Below are 11,564 nucleotides of genomic sequence, written 5' to 3' on the forward strand. Positions count from 1 at the left end.
AGGGTCTGATTCTACTTCACGTTTTAGACAGATAAGTATACTTAGGAACCTGATGTGAGATTTTAATTTCACCTTGCTTGAGTGACTGAAAAGCAGATAATACAAAAGATGAGCAGGTCTTCCTCCTTCTGTCTTCTGTGCCTTTTTGTGATTCAGTCTTAAAGGTAAGGTGACAGTATGTTATACAAGTAGATGCATTAATGCATTTTCAGGATTTGAACAGGATGGAATAGTTTCTCACTTAGTCACCTACGACCACTTGGATACATAAAAGGTGGAATAGAATCCTGCCCTAAAATACTACTGCTAATGTCCATTCTCCATCAACTGGTTACATGTGCAGATGCCTCTTCTAAAACGTTGCCTGGCAAAGTGCAGCCCCACAGGCTAAAAAATTCTGGGTGTCAGGTGGAGCATTCAAAGCAAGTGAGAAAGTCTATTTTTTAAAAAAGTAGAATATATATCCAAGAAGAGGTACCATTAAGTTAATAAGTTTCATTTGCATTTGTAAAGGTTGTTTTCTTGTAACTTCTTTAAGTTAGTGTTAAGTTAAATTTAAGTTAACAATTAAGAATTAAGTTAGACTTTAAGTCAGAATTAAACTTTTTTCTTAATGTCTAAGTACCAGTGTGTTACCCTTTCATTAAAAAAGCAGCTGTATAATTATCTTTTGAGACATGAATCATCTTGGCTCTCAGTACATGGCCCTAAATGAGTCTATAAAAGAAACTCAGGGTCACTGACTAGTCTTATCAAACCATCTTTTGTATTTTGAAAGAAATGGAGATACTTCATGTCTTTTGCCCTTCTTTACTTCTGATAACGGTTATGAAGTGTTCTGCAGCAGCCCCAGCAATGTATGCATTGCTGAAGACATCCAACTGGAAAGATTTTCATATTGCACAGGTTAGTAAAACCTGCACTCATTGTGGGAGATAATGTTAGTAAAATTATATAGATAGAAAGAAATAAGGGGAAATCCCATCATTTGTTATTATCTCCCTGGCAGCTAGCTGTACTTGGACACTATACTACCATAATTCATTGTATATGGTGTCTTTAGTAACTGAGTGATTCTTAATGTACTTATTTTTTCTTACTAGGTTTTTATGGGTTTACCTATAGTTACAAGTAATTATTTGATGTTATCTTTTTCTGTTATTATTTTGCATTGTAGCTTGGATATGGAAGCCTTCTTTCACCTTATACAGTCACCTCTTCTTACCTTCTCAGAAAGACAATCAAGTGCTCTGTCTCTCCCGACCAAGGAAAGCAAAAAAAAAAATAGTTATGCCACTACCGTATTCTCCACCATGCCTCCCAGTGGGTGTATCTACACAAGATACTTAATGTGCAGTAGACTAATTCCACTGTGCATTAGCTCATCACTGCAAAAAGCCATGCTTATGCACTAATGCACAGTAGAAATAGTCTGCTGCATATTAAGCATCACAAAAAGATGATGTACCTTTGCTACTGCATGATAGCACTGGCTACTATGCATTTAGTTAGCACTTCATATTAGAGATACTAAACTTAATGTGCAGTAGCAATAGCACAATAAAGCACATGTAGATATGCCCACTGGTTCTACATCCACTTGGAAAATGGTGGCCATGCACTTTTGAACCCCCAGCCCCTTCACTTCAGAGGTGCTTTAGCTCAAAAGCACACTGCAACTATTTTCTGTGCATTGATGCACGTATTGTTGCTTATACAACTGCATGCAGAGCAGCACAGTTCACCTCAGCTCATGTGCGGAGCAGTGGATCTCCAGCGTATCGTGGGGAAAATAGTATGTTTATAAATGCCCAAGAGTTCTAAAATCCTTTTAAAGAAAATATTTTCTCTATAGATTCTTTCTTGAATTATTCAACAGTCACAACTAAATTTGGGTTTGGATAAATCTCACACCCTATACCCCACATTGCATCTGCATACCTGGGAGAAGAATTTTGTCCAAAATAAGTATTGATCATCACAATGTTTAGAGAACAGAAGATATATAGCAGGATAGCTGGGTGGGGAAAAAAATCAGTCTCCGAGCAACTTACAGTATATGATATTGGATATAACTTAAGAATATGTTTTATCCATGCTAACACATCAGTGCTGATTTGCAAGGAAACATGAGTCACTGACTATGAATACAACTTGATATATTGGACCCTACTAGTCTTTCATTGATATGATTGTAAATTAGAGTAACTCTAGTTAAGTCAATGGAATAACAGCAGCATAACCACAGTATAAAGTATAAGCTCTTCTAGGCTTAATATGCAGAATAAGAGCATACTACTGCTCACACAGCTTTAAAATCAAAGCTATGTTTTGAAAACTAGCTTGAATAATTTGGCCATATAGCATGTAGTTTACCAAATTCTGTTAGTATATATTGGACCCCTTGGGATGTTTTATTTCATGTCAAAATATTCTTGTAAATGGTTTTTAACAAATAGTCCAAATTAATTAAAGATAAAGAAAGCAAATGTAACATATTTTAAATAGATGTCATGTTTACGATATATATCTCCAATGTGAAATAAAGTCAAATTCAAAACTCTCACTTTTGTTATATGTGAATATATTTATTCTCAGTATAATAGTAGTATCTATCAGCTCCAACTGAGATCAGTGTCCTATTGTGCTAAGCTCTGTACAGGCCATTTATGAGGAAAGATTTTTCTTTGCCTCATAGAGCTTCAAGTCTAAATAATCATGATGAAGAAAAGTGAAATGACTTTCCCACATCATGTAGAAGTAATAGCAATAGTAGTACAATGGGAAGTGGAATTCAAGTTCTCTTTATTTCCATACCACACAAAAATAATATAGGGAAAGTCTCATAGATGCATGGAAAAGATGTATCAATCCATCTTCCTGCAAGACTGTTCCCCATTGTACATGTACTTATATTTTGTCTCATCTATTTGTCCCATCATGATATGTTAGCTCACATATTTGAAGTCTAATTATGCTGTTTTCATAGTTTCATAGTTGTTGGGCTTGGAAGGGACCTGAGCAGATCATGAAGTCCAACCCCCTGCCATGGGCAGGAATGAATGCTGGGATCAAATGACCCCAGCTAGATGATTATCTTAGCCTCCTTTTTCAAATATGTATTTACTGCTGTTTGCAGTAGCTTTTATTTTACTGGTCACCTGCAATTTTTTCCATGATCTTTATCCTCTTCTAGATCATACACTTGTACAGACATCCACTACCACACCTTCAAACAATTTTGTTTACAGGAAAAATAAAGGCTGAATAGTAATTACCTGGAACAGTAATTACTTGGTGGACTAGGAGCTAAATTATAGTTTAGACTTCCCCTTCTGAAACAAATCTGAATTGCTTTAGAATAAAATGATGTAAATAAGGAAAGCAGGACATGGTTACATGTCCATATGAATACTCATTTTGATTAGCAGTTCGATTAACACTAATTTTGATGAATTTTGATTTGCCTTAATTTTGATAAAATACTGTTTGTGTCCAACTGAAGCATAGAAAAGTGAGACAATGCACAGTAGATGACTAAAATTTATGAAGCTCAAATTCAGGCAAAAAGAAATTACCAGCTGCTCAATAATTTCTTCAATCTTGGTCTAGTATCAATGATAATCTCAATAATTACAGTATATTGCTAATTATAGAATCATAAAAAAGACAACTAAAACATCATGCAAAATAGTTTTGTCTCTTTGGGCTTTTTATAAATTTCTTACAGGTTACTTCAGTTTTACTGATTGTATTGCTTTGTAACAAGACAGCATTGATGAAATAGGGCTGGTGAAAACCGCAATTCCTGTCTCTCAAAACTTCCAGTATTTCAAGATTGATTTCATGCAGAATTGATCCCTCTCCAAAATCAATATTTTTTATTGAACAGAATAATTTGTTTAGTTACATGGAAATCAGGAGTGTTAAATGGCACTTCTAGAAGAACTGGAAATTAGAGGGCAGGGCAAGCAGGTGCAGGGTTTACTGCTAAAATCTGGGATACAAAACCCTGTCAGGGATGCCTGTTGACAATGGGAAAGAGCAACAGCTACATTAATTCGCTGTGGCTCCCTGACACCATTGTGTCCAGATCTGTCCCGGTACAGCTCTCCAGTCCGGATCCAGCCCCAAAGGAGCTCTACAGTCAAGATCCTGGGAGCCTTTCCTGAAGAAAGTAATTTGAATGTTTTATATTCCCATATTCTTTTTCAGCTAGGGTCCATCACTGAAGTACATGGCACACAATTCCCTTCTGGCCGTGAGACTTCCATTATGTACTGTAGCACCTACACTGAATACCTTCAAGAGTAAATTGGATGCTTAACTTGCTGGGATCCTTTGACCCCAGATGACTTCCTGTCCTTCAGCTGGGGGGCTGGACTCAATGATCTTCCAAGGTCCCTTCCAGTCCTTGTCTATGAAATCTATGAAATCAGATATCAGTGACTCATGGAAGATGCATCCATCCAAAAAGTCCAATCTGTGAAGGAAATCAGGGCATGAGGCATCCACTTACAACTCCCAGGAGCCACCACAGTCACCAAGGCAAACAGAGACTAATGCTGAACAAACCAAAATGAAACAAATATTAAGGCAAACCAGAATGTGTCAGTTCAACCCAAAACAAAATATTTTGCTTAGATTTTCCCAGTGGAAGTTGGGGGGAAAAAAATCAAATGGAAAGTTTCAATTTTTCAGAAACTGAACTAACATATTGCACTGCTCAAAGCAACCTGTGATTCTGAAATGCATCCTGAAAGGGAGAGGGAGCCAGTCACTTCTATGGCTGTCCCAAAACAGATCATTCCTACTAGGGCTGTGCAAAACAGCACCGTTTAGTTTCGACTTCTGTTTTGTCTTTTCGATGGGACAGTGTATCATTTCAAGTTTCCTTTTGTTTCAAAAGCACTGTTCCGTTTCATTTTGTCGAAACTGTTTCACTGTCTCAATACTGTTTTGACATTTCGCCCATAGGCTATAAAGGGGAAGCATGAAACTGCCTATAACTTTGTCATTTCTTGCCTGATTTGGTGCAGGGGTTTCTTGGAAACTTCACCTCAAAGTCTTGAAAGCAAAACTCATGTCGTGTGTGTGTTAAGGCACAGTGGGGTGAAAACTGCAGGGATGGTAGCCCCTGCTGAGGCCATGAACCCTGACAACTTTCAAGGAGATAGGTGCAGGGGTTTCTGGGAATATGCACCTCAAACTGTTCAGAGCAAAACTTGTATCACTTGTAAGTGTGAAGGCACAGAGAAAGCTCAGTTCAAGCAATGCTTTTTGTGCTGTTTTTCCATCTCTCCCCCAGAGCACTGGGATTGGAAGGGACCTAAGGAAAGAATCATAGTCACAGGCCAGATAGAGATGTCAGTATCACAGCAGTCCTTCCCCTGTCTTCCCCCTCCCTCTCCTTGGTTTCTCTTTAGCTGCAAGCAAGCCCAGCTTCAAAATTTGAAACATTTCAAAACTTTCAAAACATTTCAACTGTCCTTGTTTTGGTTTGAGGCTGTTTCAAACCTTTCATTTCAATTTTGCCGTTTCAAGCTCAAAATGAGTCAAAACCTTGTCAAAACAAAACAACCGGCGAAATTTCACACAGCTCTAATTCCTACTCCCTAAATGATCTGAAAGAAATAATGAAATGGGCATATTAAGATATATATCCAAGAAAAGTCTCTATATTAAGGAATCTGATCTGACAAGATGAGCTTACTGATAAATGTACAGCTACTTTTAATCTATGGCTTGATTTCAAGGCTCCTTGTGCTGATACTTTTACAGTGTGGCTGCCATGTATTCCTGCCATCCCAGTATTAGTCCTGTCTAAAATATGCATTTCATTTACAAATCAGCATTGCAATTATCAGACTTAATTGTTATGGTATGATAATATCATCAATAGATGTAGAACGAGTGTTACACAGAGCTGTACTTGACTCACTCTTCTCACTCTTAGGAATATCTTGACAAGTATTATACGCAGAAAGGAAGACACCAGGTTGGGGAGATGGCAACAGGTGGCAGTTCCATAACAAGGAAAATTAGAGAAATGCAAGCGTTCTTTGGTCTTCAGGCTACCGGGAACTTAGACTATAACACTATAAGTGTAATGAAGAGGCCACGCTGTGGTGTCCCTGATATGGCAAACTACCGCCTGTTTCCAGGTGAACCCAAATGGAAAAAAAATACATTGACCTACAGGTAATTTGTGTTTGAGTCTTTTTGGTTGGACTTTTGTTTTGGTGTTTTTTTTAAAGGTATTCTGAAATGTTACTCCTTGTACTTTGCATTTTTTGTCTCATGTATTCTGCAAACAACATTTGTAATGAACTCTATAGGATTTTTTCTATGAATGCACAGGGTATCAAAGAAATCACAGGATTAATGTATAATAAATATGCACCATGCAAACCCATTGCAGGATTCTTAACCTTGTTTTCACTTGTTTTTGCTTTATAAAATCAAAAAGAATTTAAATTTACAGCCTCAGTCCACAACATAAGACAATTTTATTACACACTGGTCGAGTCTGCACAAGACACTGACTGCATAGTAGCTCATGACTACTGCGCAGTAGCATCATGTGGCAGGAAGCGTGATGCAATGCTACTCCGCACTAGTCCCAAGCTACTGCACAGTCAGCATCACAAAAAAGCCGTTTCTCAGTGCAACAACTCTGGCTACTGAGCAGTAACAACTGCGTAGTCAGCATCTCGTGTAGATGCAGCCATGGATTTCTATGACAGTTCTGACATAACCTATCCATGACCAAGTTTTAGACAACCCCAGAGTCCTGGCTGCTATTACAAGATATTACCAGTAGGTGCCAGCAGCCACATACTACAACAGTCCTACTAGTGCCAAAGTGAACTCAATTACGTCTCCCACAAGCAGTAAACAAGATGAATTAGATTTAAGGATTGCAGAGAATATCAACTGGATTCTTTAAAGAAGGTGACCCTTAGTTGGCTTTCTTTTATGACAGGTCCCACCATTACGGTCCACCCATCAATGAACAGACTTTTACATTTGTCCAGTGCCTGGTGGGCTTTGATCCTGATTCATGATTCCAAGGCACTCTATACATATAAGAAACAGAATACAGTGCTATACAGTACTAATAATAACAGAAAATGTGAAATAAAAATATTGGTGTATATCATTTGAAATAAATATAATTTGATCAAATCTGGCTCCCTATCTATTCATATATATACCTATTCACACACACACACACATATATGTTTAAAAATTCAACAAGCTGAATATCTCTCACAGCCTTCATTCACAAAGGGAAATGAATCTAGGATGCTGCAGTACTGAGCCTGAACATTAAGATCTTATGTTATATTGATATATGGGCAGGATCATTAAAACAGCAGTATAAACAATAAACAAAACAGCGGAGTTAATGTTATGCAACTTTCTCCTGCATGTTTCACAACTTTTTGTCCATCTATTCAGGCTTACTGCAGAACAGAATTTTGCATATAATTGCTTTGAAGTTTATCAAAGAAAAAATAAATTACCCGTGGCAAGAAGGTTCATATTAAAATTGTCTCAGTTGCTCACCACTGCTCATAGCTCACTGAGAAGATTTGCAAGGAGAAGTCATGAGTTTGCAGTGGCTGGGGTTATATTTTGTCTGGTATTGATGCACACTAAGGATGGGCAAACAGGGCATGTCTACACGTTCATTAATGTGCAGTAGTTGCTACGCATTTTGTTTGGTACTTGCCTAATGAAGTCATAACTAGATGTGCCGTAACTACATTTACTGCACAGTAGTGCCAGCACACAGTTATTTTGTGATACTTACTGTGAAGTAGCTTAATAACACTGTGCAGTGGCGTGTTAGCATGGGTTTTGATCAGCATGCTACTGTGCAGTGTTATTAAGCTACTGTGCAGTAAGCCTCTGGTACAGATGCACCCACAGAGAAGTAGCTGTAGACTTACACAGTGAAGGGTCTGTCTTTCAAAACAGAAAAAGAGGAAAATTCAAAGACACTTATTCTCCTCATACTATTTTTAAAATAATACTTATGTTAGACTTATGTTAATGACAAGAAACTTGTACCAGCATTTTTTTTATTTTTAAGTGAAATTTGACTTGTAGAATTCAGTAAGAACATAGCAAAAAATTAGAAAGTCCCCACGTTTTCCCCACATACATGATTTTCCCTTCTCTCTGTTTGCTTGAAAACATTTTACTTGGCTTTATTTTCAGCTTGGGGGGGAGGGAATTTGGCCTAATAAATGATTCTTCTAGACAATTTCCCTACTGATACATATGACTGCCAGGTTGGATATGAAGGATGCACTGTCATCCCAAAGGGGGCAGTGAAACATCAGGCTAAAGTAAAAACTTAGCAAATTCCTATCCAGTTCAAAATTGATTTTATTCCATTCTCAAAATTCATTTTATCCCTTTCTCCTCAACCTGCACCATGCACAAAACATGACTCTTCTGTAAAGACTGTGTCCAGGACGATTTTGCTTCACCTTTGTGCAAAACGTGTACTTAATTTGGGGGGGGACTCCAAGCAAGAAGTAAAACATTTTATTTACTATTCTGTATGTCAAAAATTAATACTAGAAACTTGGGTGAAGAAATCAACCATAAAACATTTTAATTTGGACACTAAAGGGTGACATTCTATTACCATTTGTTGGTCAAGATTCTATTGCCATATGGTCATCTAGGTCACTGGTCTCCAAACTTTTTTGATCGTGCACCCCTATCAGTAAAAAATTTTGAGCACGCACCCCCAATATATGTATATTTATTTATTTATAAATAAATATAAATAGAAGTTCTAATATTTTCTTCCCGCACCCCAATGGATCATCTTATGCACCTTCTGGGGTGCGTGCACCCCACTTTGGAGACCACTGGTCTAGGTCATTAGACCATGTGGCCACATCAACAATCAAATGCCCTGAGGCACACCAGGAGGCTAATATTACTCTCAGTTAATTAAACTCACAACATAGTATATTGATAATAAATTCAAAACATATTGTACTAAAGACAAATGTATGAACTCATGTTAGGATTTTCCACCCTTCCAAAATAATGCTAAATATTCTTGACTGTCTCTTTCAGGAGGATTGTCCAGAGCCAAGGAGCTGCACTAATGTATTTATTATTCTTATAGAGTATCCAAATACACTTCCAGTTTGAGTCATGCAGAGGTGGATAAGGCAGTAGAGATGGGGTTAAAAGCATGGAGTAATGCAGCCCCTTTGAACTTTGTGAGAGCAAACACGGGAGAAGCAGATATTATGATATCATTTGAAACTGGAGGTAACTATTCAACCCGCCACCATTATGGTGAACATCAAAGATGTCCCATTGTTCTTGTTGAAGATCAAGCACTTTTGCCCCCTAAGATAACATGGGTAAAACTTCGAAAATCATTAGTTATTTGCTTGAAATGTATACTTTTTTCATGGTAGAACTAGAACCTAAATTAGTTACTCTGTGATGTCATTTTATCTCTATCTCACAGTGTACTATGTGAACATAACACATGCAGTAGAATGGATACCTGGGGCCTCTCTAAATGTGTTGTTCATCCTCTTACTGAAAGCAGATAAATACTCCCTTTCCTGAGGTTGTTCTCTAGCCCTTATTTAAACCCATGCTTGTGAAAAAGAACTTTGTCATTACTGCCTCTGATTGGCATCATATGAATGGGGTTGCATTTTTGTTTTCAGAAGAATGGAAGAGCTTTGCTTCCTCATTAGTAAATTATTAATTTATGAAATCACTGTGATTTTCCTACTATGCTCTTTTACTGTTTGCTAGATCATGGTGACTCCTACCCATTTGATGGCCCACGTGGGACTCTGGCACATGCTTTTGCACCTGGTGAAGGATTAGGCGGGGACACTCATTTTGACAATGCAGAGAAGTGGACAATGGGAACAAATGGTAATGTGTAGTGAATGTTGAAATAGTATGAATAGTAGTTGAAAAGATGTAGTATACATACATATACATATATAGAAATCAACATACAGTAAATGTTGCAGACATGAAGTATGGAAAAATCCTTCTTCATCATAGATAAACAAATCATCTTTTCACTGACAGAGCTAAGAAACAAGTATGACCCAACAACAAATTAAAGAATATCAGAATATTTTAAGATATAAAAGGACAAAAGGAAAAATTAAGTTATTTTTGTTGAATTTTAAGTTAGACTCTGAACCTGTAGATAGCAATATAATTTCTCAACACTCTAATAGACAGGGTTGAAAATCCACCACAAATATTCATTTGGGGTTAAAAACCAAGAGACTGTATTAACTTGGTATAAATCAAAGCAAGTACGTACAAACAAATTTAAAAGTTGAAAGAGTCAAATTTCATTCTTCCAAATCTGAAGTAACTCGGCTTCTCCAGGATCTTATTTCTGACAAACAAATGTGGAAATGAGAACGCAATTTAGTCCATCACAGTTTGTGACAATGGTTAATATGAACTGTGTGTATGTTTGCTGCTGTATCTTTACCCAGGAGGCTGTCATTTAGCCACGTGTATATAGAGTTACAACAAGATAGTCACTAAAGTCAATAGTCATCACTTGTTTAGTGTTTGTTAATCATCAGGTACTTAAAGAGCTTTGGTGGATCATAGCCAGACTGCTCAGCAACTTGCAGATATGGGTAAAATTTCCAAAAGGACCCCTGGGAATGTGCATGTTTGACCCACACCTTCTGCTGCCCTCTCACAGCCAATAAGCTTACTTCATTTTCCTCTTCTCTGTCACTAATCAATCACTGTTCTTTGCCTGCATGCTTGTCAGTGCCATTTTGCTTCTCCATCTGCCTTTAACAATATCCCTTTTCCAGGATAATACCCTTTAACCACCCTGAATCTAAACCCGGCACCTGACATCCAATAGGTGAAATCAGATTCACCCACCCCTCTGCGTTCTGGCCCTGAGACCCTGCATGAAGAAGTTGAAGTCTGATTTTCATCAGCCCCTGATGGCTTCTGTAACACAGACCTTGGGCCTCTCTGTTCTTCTAAGGGAGAAGTAGGCCAGCAAGGGAGCAATGCAGGCCAAGCACGGCTGAGCACCTGCAAGCATCTGCAGACAGCCCTGGAGTAGTCTGCTGACCAGAAAAGGGGCAGGGCCCTGGCAGGATATAAGCCTGGGGCTTGGGCTGGCAGGGTAGTCTAGCCCTGCAAGCCATGCAGTTAAGAGCTGATGCTCAGAAGAGATACCCAGGGACACTAGACTGACTGCTTTGGTGCCTGTAGGAACAGCAAGGCTCAGGGTGGAAGATATGCCAGCACAAGGGATGAGCACAGGTTTTCCATCTTAAAGAAGCAGAGGGCTGCTTCTCCTTTATGGTTATGTTATATCCAGGGGCTCAGTGTTTGTATTAATGTTATACTAGCAATCTGGGTTGGGACTGTAAGGAGTGGGGGTATAGAAAGGTCCCATTGGTGTCTGTGAGGATGATGGAATCATAGAATCATTGAAAATGAGAACCTGATGGTTTCGATGTTTAACACCGAAAAATGCAAGGTTCTCCACCTTGGGA

General features: G+C 38.1%; 1 protein-coding gene across 1 annotated transcript in view; it reads left to right on the forward strand.

The window, feature by feature from the left end:
• Positions 1-735: 735 nt before the first annotated feature.
• MMP20 (matrix metallopeptidase 20) overlaps positions 736-11,564 on the forward strand; it is a 30,484-nt gene continuing 19,655 nt past the window's right edge. The window contains exons 1-4 of the mRNA XM_019530271.1: positions 736-906; positions 5,957-6,201; positions 9,161-9,309; positions 9,814-9,939. Of these exons, the coding sequence (XP_019385816.1) occupies positions 781-906; positions 5,957-6,201; positions 9,161-9,309; positions 9,814-9,939 (646 nt within the window). The 5' untranslated portion in view covers positions 736-780. The remainder of the gene's footprint in view (positions 907-5,956; positions 6,202-9,160; positions 9,310-9,813; positions 9,940-11,564) is intronic.

The sequence above is a fragment of the Crocodylus porosus genome, unplaced genomic scaffold, assembly GCF_001723895.1.
Source record: "Crocodylus porosus isolate Cpor-Errol unplaced genomic scaffold, CroPor_comp1, whole genome shotgun sequence".
Lineage (NCBI taxonomy): Eukaryota > Metazoa > Chordata > Crocodylia > Crocodylidae > Crocodylus > Crocodylus porosus.